This window comes from Nyctereutes procyonoides, unplaced genomic scaffold, assembly GCF_905146905.1.
Source record: "Nyctereutes procyonoides isolate TBG_1078 unplaced genomic scaffold, NYPRO_anot_genome, whole genome shotgun sequence".
Taxonomy (NCBI): domain Eukaryota; kingdom Metazoa; phylum Chordata; class Mammalia; order Carnivora; family Canidae; genus Nyctereutes; species Nyctereutes procyonoides.
In genome coordinates, this window is record NW_026575028.1 from 7,607,068 (window position 1) to 7,626,833 (window position 19,766).

A 19,766-nucleotide genomic window follows, 5' to 3' on the forward strand; every position below is an offset into this window, starting at 1 on the left:
ATCCTGTCACCTGTCCCCATTAGGTGCCCTCTGGCCCTGCACTTGGGGTTCGTGAAAAGCCCCTGGGAACCAAGCATGCACATGGCTGCCAGACACTGACTTGGCTCTGGGGCCCCAACGAGGGAGGGCAATCCCAGAAAGGGCAGGGACTGGGAGCCGGGGTGCCGGGGAGTGTGCTCTCTGCCTTTTAAGCAAAGGTTATCACCAGGCGGGCTAAACTTAGCTGCAGGCTCTTCAGCTAGAGAAGGGGGCTGGTCTCAGGTTACGCTGGGCCAGCAAAGAGGCCCCTGGGTCCCCAGCCCCCAGCACCTGCTGATGGGCCAAGTCCATCCCACTCCACCCCTTCCTAAGCCGTCGTTCCATCCATCCTCTGCTGGGGCTGCGGATTGCTGGAGGGCGACGGGCCCCTTCCTCTCCCTCGCGTGCGGCCGGGGGCGCTTCCCGCCGCGTGCCGGAGACCTCCCGGCTTTTTTTCCCTCCTCCGACCGCTCGCCCTGCCCCCCACATTCCCGGGCGCCCGCAGGGCAGGGGCGTCCCTGGCTCCGGGGCTGGCCCGCACGTCCCAGGATGGGGAGGGACTTCCGCCCGCACGTCCCGCTCTCCCGCCCGGGCTGCAGCGGGTGAAAGGGGCGCTGTGTCCAGGCCCGGGCGGCGCAGCCCTCAGCAATCCCGGAGCGACTTAGCGGGGGGCCTCCGGCCTGCCCGCCCCCCCCCCCGGGCCCAGCCCCGCCTGGGGGCCAGCAGCTGGTGCACACACGGCCCGGTTTGTCCTCCAGCTCGCAGGGCAGCGTGACCTTCAGTGCAGGGCGCCCCCACCGTCGGCCGCCTCCGAGCCGCCCCCCGAGCCTCCAGGCCCCCCTGCCCTGCGCCAGCCCAGGTCCCCGGCCCACAGGGGCCGGGAGCCAGGGCCCGGGGGCGGGGGAAGTGGGGGCTGGGCCGGGCCCGGCGGACGGCGGGCTGACCCCTCGCGGGCCCTCTCCTCCGCGGATCCCCCGTCACTACCGCAGAGCCTGGAGAAGTGTCTCAGGCCTCCCGCCTCTCAGTCTCCGAAAAAAAGGGGACGGGGGTGGCGGCGTGCAGCGGCGAGGGGCCCCGGCTCCGGTTCCCCATCCCGCCAGCTCCCAGGGCCCCCCCGTGCCATCCGTGCAGCAACGCTAACGGCCCCGGCTCCCGGAGGCCCTCCGTCGTCCCCAGGAGCCGGCCTCGCGGCCCGCAGAGCTCCCTCGGAGCTCGCCGCCTCCACCGGGCCGGTCTCCGTCCCCTCCCCCACTCCGTCCCCGGCCCACACGCTGGGTGCGTGCGCGCTGGGGGCCGCAGACGCGTCCAAAAAAAAAAAAAAAAGCGGGGGGCCCGGCTACTCGCGGCTTTACGGGCGCACGTAGCTCAGGCCTCCGCGCCCTCGGGCCGCGACTGGGCGAGCGGGCGGGAGGCGGGGCCCGCGCCCCCCCGCCCCCCCGCCGGGCCCGGCGCTATAAATTGAGCCCGCAGCCTCCGCCGGCGCTCTCTGCTCCTCCCGGTCCCACAGGCAGCCGCGTCTCCTGGAGCAGGGCCAGGTAAGGCCGGCCGGGCCCCGCCGACCGGAGCCGCGGGGAGCCCCAGGAGCCCGGCGCCTCGCGGGGCCCCGCGTACCCGGCCGCACCTCGGCACTGCGGGGCGGGAGGCGCGCGGGGGGCGGACGGACGTGCCCGAGCGCGGGGTGGGAATGGAGGCCGGGGGGGGGGGCGCACCGCCCCGCGCCTCATGCTCGCCCCCCTCTGTCCGCAGCCGCGTCCCCGAGACACGATGGTGAAGGTCGGAGTGAACGGGTGAGTTCGGGGCCGCGGGCCGGGTGCGTGGGAGCGTGGCGCGGTGGTCCTACCCCCCCCCCAAGGAGAACTCAAGGTCGGCCCCGGGACCCGCGAGGCGCCGCCGCTGACGGCCTCGTGGCCCCCGGCGCGGCCTCCCTCCCACCCGCCGCCCGGCTTAGCAGCCGCCCCCTTGATCCCCCGGCCGCTTTCTTCGCTTTCGCGCCCTGCGGGGTCACGTGCCGCGGTGCGCCCCTCCCCCGCCCCCGCCCCCCAAGCGGGGGGGCCCCGGGATGCCCGGGCCGGCGGGGTGCGCAGCCCGCTTGCGGTCACCCGGCCGCCATGTTGCAACCGGGGAGGAAGCGCAGGAACCGCCGTTAGGGAAGCTCCCGTAGCGCTCCGCTGCTGCTCGCCCGTGACTCAGCCCTGCTCCGGGCCCGCGGGGTGCGGTCGCCGGCGCCCCGGAAACCAGGTGGGGCGGGGCTGCAGACCTGCCCGCGGACCATCCCTAGGCTGCCGGCGACTTCCCTTGGGGATGCTCCTCCTAGAACATTCTCTGGGGGATTAGGAACAAGGATCCAAGGGTGCCCTCCTGTCTTTTTTTCTTTTTCTTTTTTTTTTTTTTTTGCCCCTTTTCCTTTCTCTAGAGAGAAAAAGAGGTGTGGTAGCGCAGCTCAGTGCCATGTTGGGGGAGCTGAGTCATGGGCAGTCAGAGATTTTGCGCCACAAGATGGCTCCTGAGGCGGCAGCCCCTTCCTGCACCTTGGCTTTCCTGGAAGCTCTCTTCACCCACGCCCGGAGCTGACCCAACCCTAAGGGCCAGGCTAGAAAGGTCACTGGGAGGATTAGGTGTCCGTGAGCCTTGGGAATCCTGCCCTTCTCCCCATTCCATCTCCCAGAAATCAGATCCCCCCTCGTCCTAATCTGGGGTTAAATATAGCTGCCTGACCTTTTTGCAGCGGGGCCTGGGCTTCTAGTCTTCTACCTCCCCCACCTGCCCCCCACGCCCACGCCCACCCATCTGCTGCTTCAAGCCTGATGTTTAGCAGAGGGCTTAGCAAACTGGAACCATGAGATTAGGGGGTTGAGAACTACTCCTTTTTTCCCTTTCTCTTTTGGAGGAAGGAATGGGCTTTCCATGGCCAGTTAGTTTCTGACCTTTACTCTTGCCCTTTGAGCTTGGTGATGCCAAGTGTGCACCTCTTTGCTGCCCAGAGGGTGTATCCTGAACGTCCGCCAGACGAGAACAAGCATTTCTCAGGGCACAGCTAGTGGGGGGTGATAAACACCATGCACCTGGACGTGGGAGTGGCCAGAGCCGGGCCCTGCACTGCTGCTGTTCTTTGTGGGGACTGGCGAGTTGAGCAAGAATCTGATCACCCCTTGGGGCAGGTTTCACTTTTTGGCCAGGGTGTCCTGGCAAGGTTGCCCAGAAAGATAAAATTAGACTTCTTGGGACTTCCTGGTGGCTGGGAAGTGCCATCTCCTAACCTCTGGAAGAGAGTAAGTTGGCCTGGGGCTGCTTCCATGCCCCTACCTCATTCTGTCTCACCTTTTGTCCTCAGATTTGGCCGTATTGGGCGCCTGGTCACCAGGGCCGCTTTTAACTCTGGCAAAGTGGATATTGTCGCCATCAATGACCCCTTCATTGATCTCAACTACATGGTGAGTGCTGCCCCTGCAGCTGAGCTAGGGAGCCGAGCCTGGCTGAAGCGCAGCCCGTCAATGCCCTCCCTTGTTCCCTCCAGGTGTACATGTTCCAGTATGATTCTACCCACGGCAAATTCCACGGCACAGTCAAGGCTGAGAACGGGAAACTTGTCATCAACGGAAAGTCCATCTCCATTTTCCAGGAGTAAGTGTGCAAGACACAACAGGGAGACGTTTGCTTTGAGGGAAGATACTAGGATGGGGTGACCACCTCAAGGTTCATGGTACCTTCTGTCTCTGAACCTGGCATCTTTGTCTTCCCTCGTAGGCGAGATCCCGCCAACATCAAATGGGGTGATGCTGGTGCTGAGTATGTTGTGGAGTCCACTGGGGTCTTCACCACCATGGAGAAGGCTGGGGTGAGTGCCAGGGAGACTATAAAGGTGGAGAAGGGTGACCCTGGGATTTGGTACGGAGTACGGATGTAGACCAGGAAAGGGAGCCCCTGGATCATAATGACTCCTACTGCAGGCTCACTTGAAGGGCGGGGCCAAGAGAGTCATCATCTCTGCTCCTTCTGCTGATGCCCCCATGTTTGTGATGGGCGTGAACCACGAGAAGTATGACAACTCTCTCAAGATTGTCAGGTAGGTATGGCAGGAGGGGAGTGGAGAAGCAGTCCCATAGTACTTGTGCATGTTCCAGGATGGACTTGCTTGACCTTGACTTGCCTCCCTCTTCACAGCAATGCCTCCTGCACCACCAACTGCTTGGCTCCTCTAGCCAAAGTCATCCATGACCACTTCGGCATCGTGGAGGGCCTCATGGTATGAGTGATGGGGAAAGTGCCTAGGCCCCTCATTTCTTACTTGGGACTACATTGTTGGACTACATTGTTTTCCCCACTTAGAACATGATCCTGGGCTGTGGGGGCTATGGGGCATTGGGGGTTCTGAGGTCCAGTCACTCTATCCCTAAACTCTTCCTAAGAGGAAGGCCAAAGGGTCGGTGAGGCGATGACTACTGGCAGGCCCTCACTCCTTCCCTCTTGTCTCCAGACCACCGTCCATGCCATCACTGCCACCCAGAAGACCGTGGACGGCCCCTCTGGGAAGCTGTGGCGTGACGGCCGAGGGGCTGCCCAGAACATCATCCCTGCTTCCACTGGCGCCGCCAAGGCTGTGGGCAAGGTCATCCCTGAGCTTAACGGGTGAGGTTCCTTGCTGCTGTTCTGCCCTGGGCATCTGGGGGGCCAGGGGGAATGGCGCTGACCCTGCTTCCGCCCCCTCCCATCTATAGGAAGCTCACTGGCATGGCCTTCCGTGTCCCCACCCCCAATGTGTCAGTTGTGGATCTGACCTGCCGCCTGGAGAAAGCTGTAAGTATCACCTGGAAAAGGTGGTGGCTTAGGGATTAGTGTCCCAGGGAAAACCGCAAAATTGGACCTTGAATAAGCATCTCATTTCTACCTCATTAGGCCAAATATGATGACATCAAGAAGGTAGTGAAGCAGGCATCGGAGGGCCCCCTCAAGGGCATCCTGGGCTACACTGAAGACCAGGTTGTCTCCTGTGACTTCAACAGTGACACCCACTCTTCCACCTTCGACGCCGGGGCTGGCATTGCCCTCAATGACCATTTTGTCAAGCTCATTTCCTGGTAAGTGGCCCGGTGTGGAGCAGCACCTAGGAAAGCAGTAGGAGTCTGGCGCCCTCTGGTGACCGGTTCAGGAAAATGGGCTTTAATTCTTGATCTCCTTCCAGGTATGACAACGAATTCGGCTACAGCAACCGGGTGGTGGACCTCATGGTCCACATGGCCTCCAAGGAGTAAGAGCCTCCTGGACCACCAGCCCCAGCAAGAACAAGAGGAAGAGAGAGGCCCTCAGCTGCTGGGGAGTCCCTGCCCCAACTTAATCCCCCAACGCACTGAGAATCTCCTGACCTCCAATTTACATCCTAGACCCCGAGGAAGGGGAGGGGCTTGGGGAGCCCTACCTTGTCATGTACCATCAATAAAGTATACTGTACCCAGCCAAGTCTTTGGGAGTTTTGTGTTTTGTTTTTTTTAGCTTATTACAGGGTCTGGGGTAAAGGGGAGGGGAGCTAGGCTGTGTGCCAAAGAGAGGTCAGTCCAGCCTACTCTAACCGGCAAAACTCAGCCATGGGCCTCACCTAACAGAAGGCATCCTTCACGACTGCGTGCACACAGCACTCCCTACCAAGGGCTGTTGCTCTTCACTATGGCTTAGTATCCCTCTGAGGCCCCTGGTGCTACAGGATCCTGCATGGCTACTTCAGAGGACCAGTCCATTTTGTCGCCAGATACCTGGCCAGCTCTGAGAGCTGTACTGTCTGCAGCCCCCTGGAGGGTAACCTTGCAGAGAAATCAGGGCTTTGGAATTGGGCTAGCAAATCTAACAGCCTTGGCCGGGCTGGGTTACCTGGCCACTGTGAAGTGGAGCCCTAGCAGTGTGGAGTATAATGACTGCCAGGGTGCAAATTCCACTGCCTCACAGCTGTGAGATCTGGAGTAAGTTACTGGTATGCGTGCCCTGGTTACTCGCATCTGCAAGATAAGCCAGTGCCCAGCCCCTGCAGGTCTGGAAGGATTACATTCTGTGGCTGTATTAAGCACTGTGGTAAGTGGTCAGGAAAGGGAGGGTAATGTCCACCTCTAGTACTTTCTCGGGACACGTTGAGGGAATCCGTGCCATCTCCCTGGGTGAGGGCTTCAGGGGTGGAAGCACAGGCTGGCCTCAGCCACAGATGGAGGCCCCAGTTCTGCCACTGGAGCCTCCACTGGGGCAAGTTCCTTACAACCTCCCCGCCTTACTTTGTACCTGCTCACGTGTAAGGTGATGAACAGTGCGTACCTCCCAGAAGGGACTGTGTAGCCAGCACCAGAAAGTGCTTCAAACAGTGACACACAAGTGTTCAGTAAATACTCTCCAGGTTATTATTAAAGATTCCATTCCAATGTCAGCTCAGCCTTCCTCAGGCAGTTAGGCTGACAAGTCCTCCCTCCTTGCCAGGTCTCCAGTTTCTCCCAACCTCTTCCCAGTCTGGGACATCTTCTTAGCCTATTGCCCCTCACTGTATGACAGACACGGAGGAGACAGATCTCCAATGGATTCTTGAAGAGACTAAGACCCTGAGCGCATACACATGCACGCACACACGCACGCACACACATACACAAGTAGCTTCACCTTTTTCTCTGCCACTCAGCGTTGACTGGGAAACAAGCAAGGGCTTCCACTTCCCTCCACAACACTGCACCCAGTCAGGTTGAGAAGCTGCCTGGACCCAGGCTCGGTGAAGGAAGGGTCGCAGCTGTCTCTGCCATCCACGGGCAGACGGCAGTGAGCACTTGAACGACAGAGGGAGGACAGAACAGCCTACCCAGTCTGTCCTCCTCCCACTGCATGTGTTTATAAGCCATAGAACATCCAGCCTAATCCACTTCATACCAGTACCTGGGCCAGTTAGCACCAGTACAGAATCAGCCAGCTGGCTCGAGGCCAGAGATGGAAGGAAGCTCTGACAACCACATTCCTTACTCAGTGGAGAAAGTAAGGAGCCACAATTGCTCTGGCAGGATTTTAAAGATGAGAAAGTAGCAGACACCCACGCATGAAGGCAGCAGAGCCCCAGCTGTGGTGGGAGTCGCCTGGGACGGGCGGGCTGAGCCTCACTCCAGACACCTTAAGGCCCTGGAGGCTAAGGACCAGGCAGGAAGGCTGAGGAAGGAGCGCCCCAGTCCCCAGGGGCAAGGCTTGGTGTGGCCGGAAGAATGATGTTCCCCTTCTGTGAACCCCCCTCTGCCTCGGTGAGTTCCCAGCAGGGTGGGGGCCCCAGGACACCAAGCTGGAGGTAGGTCCCTATCTCATGGAGCTATCAGATGAGACATCGCGATCGGAGTCCTCAGCCTCACTTGGCGGTGGTGGCGGCGGGTCGCTAAGCGGGACCGCAGTGAAAGCAGGAGACTTTCTAGAAAAAAACACCAGTTGTCACCTTGGGGCAGGCAAGAAGGCATACTGCTGAGGCTGGCATTCCTCTTTCCCGTGACTTTATTCTCAGGCGGGCCTGTGAGCACCATCTCAGGCAAGGACAGGAGGGCCACAGAGGTGAGGGTGGCCGCAGGGTGAGGGAAGCAGGGAAGGGAGAAAGCTCTTCTACCCCACTCTGACGGGATATGGTCCCTGTCTTTATCCTGTGGACTCTGGGAGGCTCAGAGTTCAGAAATATCTCAAATTGCGGGGTGGCTCAGTCAGTTAAGCATCTGCCCTCGGCCCAGGTCGTGATCCCAGGGTCCTGGGATCGAGCCCCATGTCTGGCTCCCTGCTCAGCGGGGAGTCTCCCTCTCCCTCTCCCCCTGCTGTGCTCACTTGCTTGCTCTCAAATAAATTTAATTTAATTTAAAAAGAAGTATCTTAAATCATAGTATGAGAGAGGTTGCCTGAGCCCGAGTGCACAGACTTGATTTATGTCTATCTAAATCTACTCTGTCTAGTATTTTTGTGACTTTTTAAAATTTACTTTTTTGTAGAGGTAGAGCTTAAACAGGGTTAAATGCACCAATTGTAGCCCTGGCTTTAGATAAAAATCTGCCCCCACACCTCTTCTGTTCCCTGCCAATTTTTAGCTGCTCCTAACCAGGGGAACCACCAGGGTTAGTGGCATTGGGAGGTTTGGGCTGTCCAGCCACAAATGGGCACACACCCCTTATCCGCCTGCTAAGGGAGAGAAGGTTGTCGGGCTGGCCTGACATACCAGGTGGCCTCTAAGGGCCTCTCATCACGATGCATGGGGTCTCAGGGTCACGGGGCCTCTGGTCCACCACTCCCCTGCCCCGCCCGTGCGCACCCTAGGAGGAAGACGCGGAAGAAGGCAGGCCAAGCCCCCACTCCAGGGGAGGTCCTCACCGGTCTCCAGACTGTGTGATGAGCCGGCGGCAGGTCTCCATCTGCACGTCCAAGCCTCGCTTCATACTGCACATCTCCATGTATTCATGCAAGTGTCGGTTCATGTCATTCTTAGCTGTGGCCAGCTCCAGCTGTGGCAGGGGCAGGGCAGGGCCACCCAGGTCAGCGTTGTCCTTGCCCCAAACTCCCAGGAAGCTAACACACCAAGAACACCACTGGGGAGTGGGGGGTGGCAGGCGGCCGTGGGTGAGGGCTCAGATTAAAAATAAGCCAGGCCAAGTCAGAAGGCACCCAGTGTACTCTCATTCCTCCTAGTTGTCCTGGGAATCTCTGCCTATGGAGGAAGGCAGAGGCCTCTGCTACGGACCCTCTCTGAGAGGAACGTACATGTGAGCAGAACAGAGAGCCCGGCGGCCGTCTGCGCACAGCCTTGCCCCCTCACCGGGCTTCCCACATGGCCCTGTACAAGGTTGCACCCCATCTGTCTCCCTCTCTCATTCAGGTGCTCCCAGGAGCCCAGCCACGGGTCGTATTCATCTCTGCCTGTGCATGCCCAGCACCCTGATAGGGAAATCACTTAGTGACCCCCAGGACATAGCACAGCACAAAGGGGGCCCTCCCGCTTGCTCTGCTGGAAGAGGCTCAATCCTCTCCTTAGTACCCTCTTGTCTCACCTGTGAGCCGACTCAGCATCTAACAGAAAGAATGCGGCCACAGCCAGTGTCCTATTGGTTCTAAGATGTATCCCCATTCAGGAAACGTTCGTTCGTGAGAAAATGGGGGCTCAGAATCAAGGAAATACGGCCTCCTTCACAGAGGTAGAGCTGAGAGGCGTGGCAAAGGCGGAAAAGATCTGGGCCAGAGTCAATCTGGACCTCTCTTTGTTTGGGGTACAAAGGACAGGGGCCAAAAGGAGAGGCTGAATAAAATTGCTTGAAGGAGATTGGCCTGGCTGCCTGAGAGCAGAGAAAGGGTAGGAAACTACCCATGAATAATCCAACTTGGATAGAGGAAACCACCCAGAACTAATCCAAACTAGACAGGGAGAGGATGGGAACTCAGAGGAAGAAACAAATGGGTCACAGGGCCAGACAGAAGAGATGGTGGCCTGGGTGCATCGGGAGCCCCAGTAGATACAGCTTGGCTGGCAGCCTTGACTCCAGAGCTGAGACACGGTAGCAAGCCAGAGCAGCAGGACATGCCCACCCACCACTCAATCCAGGAAGACAACCGGGGGTTACCACCTTTTGTTCAGATGGGCTGCTGCCTCACCCCAGTTTCTCTAGCTCAGGGGAGCAGGAGGGGAAGGGGCTAGCTTCCAGAGGCCATCACTCACTAGGACAGGAAAGAAGGAAATGAAGCAAATGTATTCTATACAAAGACAAGGCTAGATCTCCACCAGTTGCCGCTATGTTTCTGTGTGTGTCCCCTTATTTATCTCACACGTCTAAAGCAGGGGTGAGGGAAGGCAGCCACCACACGCTAGGAGGTGTCCAACAGCCTCCACTGAAAATCGCAGCCTTGCTCTGTGACCAGAGGGCGGCATAGGGCTGGGACTCAATGGAGAGGAAGCAGAAAGGACAGCAGGAGCTCCTTCCCACCCTCACCTGGCCCTGGCTTTACCACTGATAATGGGAAATGCACCTTGCCTTCATCCCAGTCACCCCGGGGTCACCAGGGCCAACATTGCACCTAATGCCCCCCACACCCCGTCAGCTCTCCCAACACCTCTCCTAACACCATCTCACTGCAAGAGAAGAAGACTGCCACGTGGGTGTCAGCAAGTGGATGGAAAACAAGTGGCTCCCCACCCCCTCCTCATCGGGGAGCAGACACGTGGCTGCAGCCTGGGTGGCTCAGCGGTTTAGCACCGCCTTCAGCCCAGGGCGTGATCCTGGAGACCAGGGATGGAGTCCCACATTGGGCTCCCTGTGTGGAGCCTGCTTCTCCCTCTGCCTATGTCTCTGCCTCCCTCTATGTGTAGCTCTCATGAATAAATAAATAAAGTCTTAAAAAAAAAAAAAAACACTCAGCCTCTGTCTGCCTGGGCAAGAGACAAAACAGGTGGTTTAAAGAAGCAAGACCATGTGATATGTGTTGGGAGAACACACATGTAGAAAAATCATCTGTCAACTTCCTTCTCAAAATGCAGGCAGTGTGACAGCAGCAAGTATATAAATATGCTACATGGGCTTGAAGAGAGGCTGAGAGTTCCAGGCCCACAGCCTCTTCCCTAAGCGAAGGGCCCTCCCTGTGAGCAGGAGGCCGCCCCTCCACCCAAAGCATCACAAACCTCCCTCAGTGGCTGCAGGCCTAGCTCTAACTTAGAGCACTGCTTCCCTTGCCTGCTCCCTCCCGGCTAGGGAATGACAACAGAGGTTCCTCCATCAGCTGAAGAGCTGAGCTAGGAAACAGAAAAGTCACAGTCTACTTAGTAGCCGCTGCTATCACCCGGACAGTACTACTGATAATTGTAAAACCGCCATGCAGCATGCTTACTAGGAGGCAGGCACTGCCCTCAGCTCATTGCCTCATTTAATTTGATTTTCAGACCAGCTTGTGAGGGGGTTGCGATTCAGACCCCACTTGACAAATAAAGAAATAGGCTCAGAGAGCGGAAGTAGCCCATTAGAAGCAGGAGCAGCAGAAAGTAAGTGACAGGGCTGAGACTAGAACCCACATCTGGGGCAGCCCGGGTGGCTCAGCAGTTTAGCACCACCTTCAGCCCAGGGCCTGATCTTGGAGACCCGGGATCGAGACCCGCATCGGGCTCCCTGCATGGAGCCTGCTTCTCCCTCTGCTTGTGTCTCTGCCTCTCTTTCCCTGTGTCTCTCATGAATAAATAAAATCTTAAAAAAAAAAAAAAAAGAACCCACATCTGTCCACCCCCCCTCCAGAGACTGAGGTCTTAAGGCTCCAGCCCCACAAAAGAGAGAGAGGGAAAGGTCTGGTGTCTGGAACCCTTGGGGTCACAGCTTCAACCCCCAGCCTTACCTCTATCTGGTCAATGGTTTCCTGATATTCTTTTTCCCGGGTCTTGAACAGGGACTCTGTATCTTTAATCACCTTCTCCAAACTGTCTTCCTGCTGCTGGAGCAGACAGGGAAGCAAGGGCAAGGCCAGAGGGGAGGGTGGGATGGGGGTGTTGCATAGGGCCGAGGCGGGAAAGAGAGAGAGAGAGAAAGGTTAAAGGAAGCTAGAGACGGTGGAGAGGATAAAGGAGAAGGGGAGAAGCAGGTAGAGGATGGAGGCCACAGAGGGAAAGCAGCGACTGCAGGGAGGAGGGGGAGGGGACAGGACGTCCACCTTGAGGTGGGGGGCAGGCCTGGCGGGGCCCCAAGGCAGAGAGGAGAGAGGGGCCATTACCTCTCCCTGCGCCTCTGCGGCTGCCATGGCATAGCCTGAGAAATCCTCCCAAAGCAGCAGGGTCTCCTCAGTTTCCTCCCAAGTCAGGCTGTCACAGTCGTCCTCAAAATCATACTCCCTCCTAGAGACAGGGAACCCGCCGTCAAGGAGGGTGGGGGCCTTTCTGCCAGAGGAGGGCCACTGTTGGGGGTGGGAGGTGGGTAGTGGGGGCTCCGGCCTCGGGATGGGGGCTGCTAGAGGTGGGCCTGCAGGACTCAGGACTCACAGCTGGTTGAGCATGCGCTGCATCTCCTCGTTGATGCTGAGGGCTGTGCTCTCCTCCTCATCCCCATCGGGCTGGCGGGGCCCATCACTTTCCGACAGGGAGGTGTCCTCCTCGATGGCAGCCTTGCGCTCCCGCTTCCGCCCCCCCATGGATGGGACCTTAATGGGAGACAAGTGCAGAGACTACAGAGACGAGGCCGGGTGCATGAGGAGAAGGGCGGATGGGTGCCGGCAGGGGTTGGGTTGGGGGGTTGGGGGTGGGGAGGGAGCAGAGAAGCGTGAACCAGCGGGAGGGTGGGGTAGACAGGGACAGAGAGAGAAGACACAGTTACGAAGACAGCAACAGACACCGGAATTACCGAGAGACAGGCGGATAGACACAGATGGGGACAGGGCTGCAGACTGAGAAGGAAGAAAAAGAAGAAACAGAGAAAATAGGGCAGTAAGACCAGGGGAGAAATGGCCCTGAGGCACCCACGGTAGATGTGCAGAATGACTACGGAGGATTTGTTTGCTAAAAAAATAAAAATTAAAAAAAAGCCTTTCTAATGAGATGACGGAACCAAAAGGCAAGTTTCAGGCTGCAAGGAAGAGGAGGACGCGGTGTATACAAAGGAGAACCTGAGTCTCATGTCCAGATCTGGGAAGCCAGAGAAGGGGCAGAAAGAAATGGAGCAAAGAGGGAACGAGATAGAGAAAAGGTGGAGGAAGAGCAAGGAGAACGGAGATGGGAGAAGTCTGGGTCCAATAGCCCAGCAGGTCAAAACTGATGGCCAAAGGCCAGGGTGGCTGAGAAACCGGGACGGGACATTCAAAAGCTTGCATGAGAGCCAAACTAACCAGCTTCTTCTGTGGAGGAAGCAAGAGAAGATGAAAGGAAGAGAGGAGAGGAGGCGGACAGAGGGGGAGAGAGGGAGGGGGAGACGGCGTTAGAGATGGCTTCCGAACCTTCTCTTCAGAGGCTCTTCTTGCCCCCCAGCCTAGTCCCACGGAGGGCCCCCACTGCCGGGGTGGGGCCCCCCAGGAGGATGAAGGAAGGACCCTGCCTGCGCCCCCCTCCCGTGAGGAGCTGAGGCACCGGGCAGGCGTGGGCAGGGGCCCAGGGCCTGTGGGCAGCCCCACCCCCTCACCTGGAATATCTTGATCATGTCCTCGCAGTTGCGCTGCTGGGCCACGTCACACAGTTTGGCAGTGATGTCAATGCGGCGACAGATGTCCATATCTACCTTCATGGCCTTTTCCTGGATCTTTGTATCCAGCTCAGACAGGTTCTGTCCAGGGAAGGTAGGGTGCAGTGAGAGGGCAGCCAGTACCCTAGACGAGCCCCAGGATGGCCCTGGCAAGATCCTCATCTTTCCAGTCACACACCACCATGGCCCCCTCTTCCTGAATGCCCTCCCTGCAGCACTCATGGGCTGCTCATGCCACAGACCCCCTGGTTGGACAGGGAGCCCTGGAGGGCACAGCCCAGAACCCACAGGGGCTCCCTCCTAGAACTGATGCTCCCAGTGAGACCACTGGGTGTTACAAAAGTGGAGGAAATATTGCCAGAAGAAGAAGAATGGCTAACACTCATTCAGCATTAAGTCTGTGCCAGCACGGTCCTAAGAGCATTACAATCTCCACAGTCACTCTGCAAAGTACATGCCTTTATTATCCCATTCCACAGAGGAGGACACAGAGGCAGAGCGGTGAAGGAATTCACCAAGGCCACACCACAGAGCTGGGCTCTGGGTTCTTAACTAACCGCTTGACAACCTCTACTTATGATGGAGGCCATAGTGCCTCTTGGATACGACACCGAGCCTTTTGTTACTTCTTTTCCTTTCTCTTTTTAAAAAGATTTTACTTATTTATTTGTGGCAGAGACAGAGAACACAAGTAGGGAGCAGAGGGAGAGGGCAAAGCAGGCTCGATGCCAGGACCCTGGAGTCATGACCTGAGCTGAAGGCAGTCACTTAACCAACCAAGCTGGCCAGGTGCCCCCTTCTTTTCCTTTTGAACGAGGGTGGCGTAGGGACAGGCAGAGGTAGATGGAAGCATAGTGAAGTGGGTGAGGAGGGCAGCCCAGGTGGCTCAGCCACTTAACGCCACCTTCAGCCCAGGGCATGATCCTGGGGACCGGGAATCGAGTCCCACATCGGGCTCCCTGCGTGAAGCCTGCTTCTCCCTCTGCTTGTGTCTCTGCCATTCTCTCTCACTCTCTCTCTCTCTCTCTCTCTCATTAATAAATAAATAAAATCTAAAAAAAAATTTTTTTTTTAAATGAAGTGGGTGAGGATGGGGTCCAGGAAACCAACAGGCCCAAACCAGAAAGGCCTTATCTGTCTGGTCTCAGGCGTGAGGTGGCTGCACTCACATTGCTCATGAGCCCCTTGAAGACCACTAGCTCAGCTTTCAACTGCTCCACCTTCATGGCCAGCTCCTCTTGGCAGGCATCAGCCTCTTGGGCTTCCTGCAGTTGGGGAGAAAGCCCTGCCTGTTAGTGGTGCTGTCGATGCAGAATGCAGGTGAAGACAAGGAAGGGCCAGGGGAGGACAGGGTCTGGGGGGTTGCTAGGGGCCGGGTTGCTAGGGGCCGAGGAGGGAGGGTGGAGGGAACACAGTGGTGGGCAGCCCTCACCTCCTGGAGCTCATTCACTCGCTCCTGCAGCTGTATCCGCACAGTGTACTCCTCTTCCCACCTGGCAGACATGGGGGACGGGGAGGGAATATAGGTGTGGGGTCCCACCCCGCCCCACAGCTCCCTGCCTCCCACCTCTCTGGCTCAGGCCTCTCTTACTCTAGGTCTCGTGCCCTAGATGCACAGGGGCTGTGGACAGGAATGGCTGGCCAGTCTGTGGGTGGCCAGCTGCAGCTGTTGGGTGGCTCCGCGCCTCCTGGCAAGTGCAAGCTCACCAGCTGCCTTCCCAGAACCTCTAGGCCATGCCCCAGGAACTGGATTTAAGAGCAACTGCTACCACTCTGCGCCCTTGCAACGCCTGTCCCTCTCAGGCCCTGGCCCAGCCAGCTGCTTGGCTGGCCTTCTCCCCACTGTGGTCCACCAGCCCGGCCCCCCACCTTCGGTGGCACAGATCCAGTCTCCTGCCTCCTGCCCGCACCAGACCAGGGCTCCTCTAGCCCACTGCCCTGCCTCTCATGGTGCCACTTAACACCAGAGAAGCAGCTGCAGGACATACACCACATCCACAGGGTAGGTCAAGAGCCTGGGAGCAGACACTGAAAGTCTGTCCTCTGCAAGCTCCAGAAAAGGCCCACACAGAGCCCCTGAAAGTGAGCAGTGGAGAGGTGATGGGGCTGGCCCTGAGGTGTGAAGGCGGTGGAAAGCTGGGGTTCCCAGACACCCAAAACCCGAGGGTAGGGAAATCAAAGTACAGAAAAGCACCTCTGCCAACCCGATGGGTAGGAACCAGAAGCGGCATCTCCTGGAATTCCAGGACTAGGACCACAAGCAGAAAAGAGGCCCCCTTGGCCACAGGCAGGCTCTGCTGCGTAGGGCTAGGGTTCTCCCCGGACGTGAGTCCCTGGCAAGCCAGTGCAAAGGCCATGGCAGCGCAGAGGCGGTAGGACAGTGCTGGGGACAGCACAATGCGGAGGGTTTCAGGGGCCTGCTAGGGTGCCCAGACCCCACTCACACAGCCTCCACTCAGACAGCCTATCACCTCCTGCCACTTCTTCCAGGCTGAGGAAGGAAGCCATGGTACAAGAGAAGCCACAGGATTAGGATCAGAAAGGGAGCCAGAGGCTGCAAAAAGGATAGCATGAATACGAAAGGCTGACCGACAGACAGATTCTGCAGACGTGGGACTTACTCCTCCATCTCCCACCTCACCCCCCCTCTCCCTTCCTGGGCTCTGCCCGCAGCCTCTTCCTTCCATGCCCTCCTGCTCCTCACTGGGCTCTGCATTGCAGTGCTCCTAAAAATAACTCCTCTACATCAGCAAGTGCCCCTCCTCATGGAGCCAGCCTGGCCACCACCCTGCCGGCCCATCACACAACCCAGCTCCCCAGCCTCTTGGCCCTCTGCCCACCCTTCCCCGCTGTCCCCATGTCCTTCCTTCTTTTGCTCTAGCATTCTCCATCAGTTAGTCAGGGCCGGGGAGGGGCTCTAGCAGCATCAAGTTATATCTTTACATAGATAAGACTTTATCTTTTCTGGGCCTGTGGGTTTTTTCATTGACAGCCTGCAGGTGTGGGATTCAGTGCCCTCATACCCCTGAGTCTGTGAGTCCCTGGAGGAAGCAAGACTGGCAAGGGGACAATAGCCCTGGGCAAGATGCACTGGGAAGGGCAGGAAGCAACAAATTCAGGTAGAAATTTAAATAAGGAAGTTAGGGAAAGATTGAGGTGAACAAAACCTTAGAGTTGTTGTTGTTGTTGTTGTTGTTTTAATCTGAAAATAATTCATATGGAAACTTACTAGAATTCTTGAAAGTTTGTTTGTTTGTTTGTTTGTTTATTTATTTATTTATTTATTTATTTATTTATTTATTTTCAGTAACTCTACATCCAAAGTGGGGCTCAAGACCCACTTGACCCTGAGGTCAAGAGTCGCGTGTTCTTCTGCCTGAGCCAGCCAAGGCGCCCCTGGATGCTTACTAGAATTCTCTGTTCTCCAGCCTGACTTTCCCACGAGTAGGTTCCTTCCAACCTCCATTCAAATCTGGTCTCACAAAGTCCTTGACATGGGTAGAATTTGAGCCATTTCCATGAATTCTATGTTTACTAAAGACCTCCCTCCCAAATAAACGGTATCCTTGAGCAAAGTGAGGAAGCAGGGGCCATTCCTATGCTGGAAAACTGAGGCCAGGAGAGATCCACCCAAGGCTGCACACAGCAGGGGGAGCTGAAAATTGAACCTGGGAGGCCTCAGATTCTTCCCAGTTTACTGCTAAAGCTCTACCCATGCCTTCCAGGCCACAGATAGGAGCTTCAGTGTTGTTTTAAAGAGAACAGAACGAGGGCACAGGATCTGGGGTGGAGGAACGAGTAACTGCCAGTGTCACGTACCAGACAACTCTAGCTGCAGGGCCCTCTGCACAGCAGCGTGCTGCAGAGCGATGAGCTCATCAATCCCCAAGGAATAACTCTCTGCTGCCCTGGACAGCTGGACCAAGGACAAACACTCTTTCAGTTAAGAAAAAACAAATACCCGAGAACAGCAGTTGTTTCTGTGGTTATGGGTGCATTCCAGAACTGTCCGTGTTCTGCTGCTGGCAATGTTAATTAATTCCTGCAAGGGCAGGGGCAGGGGCAGGTGCTGGGGCTGGGCCAGGGGCTGGGGCAGGCTGGTTCTGGGTGGCATCTGAATAATGGAGAGGAGAATGGTTTAGAAGAACTGAGACTCCCAAAGGCACTTATAACACGGGCTACGATGAAGGAAGCCAGCATGAGGACAGGACTCAACCTCAGAAAGCCTGCTGGTCTGCAATCTGCTAGACTCTGGCAGGTTACAGATCCCTGAAGGCTGCCCCCAGACCCTGGGGTAATCTCTGGGAGCATTCAGCCAAGCCCCAGAGGACACCGATCTCTGCTACACTGGGCCGCAAGGGTAGTTCCCAGGCTTGCCCACAAGGGGTCAGAGTAGTCTATTAAGAGGTTAACCATGATGGCTCCCAAAATAAAGCCTCCTGCTGACCTGTCATCTTCCTTCTCAACCATGGCATCCCTCACCAAGTCTACAGAGGGCTGGCTGTGTTCATGCTCCTTCCTCATGGCCTGGTTATCAACCCTCTAAGGGATCCACTTGATATACAGCCAGCACTAGCATCACATCCCTTCCCCTGGCCCGTTGTGCTACCCTGCCAGTCCCTTGCAGAAAACCCAAATCGTCTTCCTCAGACAGCACTGGGCCTGGCCCCCAGCTGCCTTATACTCACAGGGTGTGTCCATATTCTCAACTTTTCCCCACTTGGTTCCTCTGCTGGCTTCATTCACATTTCGTCATCCTTTGGCTCTCTGCACTTTCACAGATTCCCCCAGCTTCCACAAGTCCTGTGACAACTACCAGTCCCTTCCCCTTTCCCTAGCAAATTCCTTTTCCCCCTTGTTTTCTATTTTATTTTATTTTATTTTATTTTATTTTATTTTATTTTATTTTATTTTATTTTTACTTACTCTGAGCAATGTTCTGGGGTCCCAGAGCCTTTCATATGGAACTGGGGTAAGTTCCCAGTTTCCGTCGACATTGCTTTGGGAAACCCAGAGCAGGGCAGGGTCGCCCACTCCAAGATGCAGCCCCTCCCTTAAGACTCCCTTCTAATTTCATTTAGACTCCCAAACGAAAGCTCTATGCTTTGTCTCTTACTTTTGATCAGTATGTGGAGCCTCTATCACAAAACTGCTCTGAGGGCTGCGCCTGGAGAGGCTTAGTACCCCAGATGTGACCACTCAAACGCGTGTCCCTTTCACACAGCACACGACCCCACAGTTAATGCAGTCATCCAAACACTGCAGCCTAGATGAGACAGAAAGAAAAGCCACAAGAAAAATATGTATTCCCCACAATCCTCCGCTTAGAGAATCCTTCTTCCTGTCACGAGTGCGACTTCTGCATTCCCTGTGGATTCCCCTCTTCCTGTACCCAGTGCCGTCGGTCTACCTCCAAGCTCCTCCTTACACAGCAGGAACTTTACTCTCCTATTCCTCCCTGATTTGATTCTTGGGCCGCACTGCTGTCCTCTCCAGCACCCACACCTCGTCCTGGCCCCATGTGTGGCATGACGCTGAGCCCGGTCCCCACCTTCCCGGTCCCCTACCTCCGCTTGTACTCGTCCCGCTCGCGCTTCACTTTAGCCAGGACGTTGTAGAGCGCGCGGATCTCGGGGGTGATGGTGTCGATCTGGACGCCCACCCCGTCGGGATGCACCCACGACAGGCCAGGCCCCTGCACCAGCGTGGGCTCCAGTCCCGGCCCGAGCCGGCGGGCGTGAGAGAAGGACCAGATGGTGCCGGGCATGAAGCGGGCTGACGAGGAGTAGGAGGTGGAGGTGGAGGTGGAGGGCGACGAGTGGCAGGCCGCGGAGGGCACGAGGGGGCCGGCTGGCGACCGCGCGGGCGAGCCAAGCACCCGCGCCGACGGGGTGCAGACGGCGGCCGGCCGGGCGCTCAGGGGCAGCCCAAGGGGTCGGATGGGGCTGACGAAGCCGGTCTGCACGGCCTGGTCGCGGCGAGCCAGGCCCCGCCGGCCCTGCTTACCCTCCTCCAGCGCCTGCTGCAGCTGCTTCTCTAGCAGCCGGTTGCGGCGCTCCAGCTCGTGCACCTTGGCCAGGAAGCAGCGGAAGCGGAGGTTCAGGGTCTTGAGCACGTTGATGTTGGAGCCCAGGTCGTTGCGGAGAGCCATGGCGGCGGGGGGGGCCGGGCCCGGCCCGGGCGGCGAGTAGGCAGCCGGGCCGGCCGGGGCGAGCGACGACGGGGACACGTCCCCTCCCCCGGCGAAATGGTCGCCTCCCAGAGGGTCCCCCAGCGGCCCGGCCAGGCCCTGCTGCTCCTGCTGCAGGAGGAAGAGATTGGGGCCGAATAACGGATTCATGGTGGCGTCTTCTGCTGGGAGACGGACACCGCTACAGGAGCAGGGATGGAGAGCGAGGGGGAAGAGCCAATGAGGCGCCAGGCGGACGCGGGGCAACCAATCAGACGGCCCGGCGGTAGGGGCAGAGGTCACGGGGGCGGGGCAGGGGAGAGAGGAAGCCAATGAACGGCCGGGCTGGAAGCTGGCCCCGGGATCTTTCCGGGTCTGAGGCTGGCGGACCCCAGTCCATGCCTGCAAGCCAGGAT

General features: G+C 57.7%; 2 protein-coding genes across 4 annotated transcripts; one reads left to right on the top strand and one right to left on the bottom strand.

Annotated features, from left to right (window-relative positions):
• Window positions 1-1,510: 1,510 nt before the first annotated feature.
• Window positions 1,511-5,467, top strand: GAPDH (glyceraldehyde-3-phosphate dehydrogenase). The gene is made up of 11 exons (XM_055315549.1): window positions 1,511-1,553; window positions 1,765-1,805; window positions 3,350-3,449; window positions 3,533-3,639; window positions 3,763-3,853; window positions 3,966-4,081; window positions 4,180-4,261; window positions 4,493-4,644; window positions 4,734-4,812; window positions 4,912-5,093; window positions 5,198-5,467. Exons 2-11 carry the CDS (start codon window positions 1,783-1,785, stop codon window positions 5,265-5,267), a joined length of 1,002 nt encoding a protein of 333 aa, XP_055171524.1. The 5' UTR covers window positions 1,511-1,553; window positions 1,765-1,782; the 3' UTR covers window positions 5,268-5,467.
• A 510-nt stretch (window positions 5,468-5,977) lies between these two features.
• IFFO1 (intermediate filament family orphan 1) lies at window positions 5,978-19,527 on the bottom strand. 3 transcript variants are annotated; one of them, XM_055315548.1, is made up of 9 exons: window positions 18,749-19,527; window positions 14,614-14,674; window positions 14,351-14,446; window positions 13,122-13,262; window positions 11,993-12,150; window positions 11,728-11,848; window positions 11,356-11,451; window positions 8,362-8,492; window positions 5,978-7,422 (listed from the first exon to the last, which is right to left on the bottom strand). In XM_055315548.1, the coding sequence occupies exons 1-9, from the start codon at window positions 19,519-19,521 to the stop codon at window positions 7,323-7,325; spliced, it is 1,677 nt and encodes a 558-aa protein (XP_055171523.1). In that variant the 5' UTR covers window positions 19,522-19,527; the 3' UTR covers window positions 5,978-7,322. The 3 variants fall into 3 exon arrangements, with proteins under 3 accessions (XP_055171523.1, XP_055171521.1, XP_055171522.1); XM_055315546.1 differs by having other exon boundaries at window positions 5,980-7,426; XM_055315547.1 differs by having other exon boundaries at window positions 5,981-7,426; window positions 11,356-11,448.
• Between the last annotated feature and the right edge of the window lie 239 nt (window positions 19,528-19,766).

Excerpts from the sequence above, each read along its gene's own strand:
- GAPDH (XM_055315549.1), top strand. The coding sequence starts at position 1,783 with ATGGTGAAGGTCGGAGTGAACGG. Across the intron at positions 3,854-3,965 it reads CCACCATGGAGAAGGCTGGG|GCTCACTTGAAGGGCGGGGC; the intron begins GTGAGTGCCAGG and ends CTCCTACTGCAG. Across the intron at positions 4,813-4,911 it reads CCTGCCGCCTGGAGAAAGCT|GCCAAATATGATGACATCAA; the intron begins GTAAGTATCACC and ends CTACCTCATTAG.
- IFFO1 (XM_055315546.1), bottom strand. The coding sequence starts at position 19,521 with ATGAATCCGTTATTCGGCCCCAATCTCTTCCTCCTGCAGCAGGAGCAG. Across the intron at positions 13,263-14,350 it reads TCAAGGGGCTCATGAGCAAT|AACCTGTCTGAGCTGGATAC; the intron begins GTGAGTGCAGCC and ends TTCCCTGGACAG. Across the intron at positions 12,151-13,121 it reads ACATGATCAAGATATTCCAG|GTCCCATCCATGGGGGGGCG; the intron begins GTGAGGGGGTGG and ends TCTCCCATTAAG.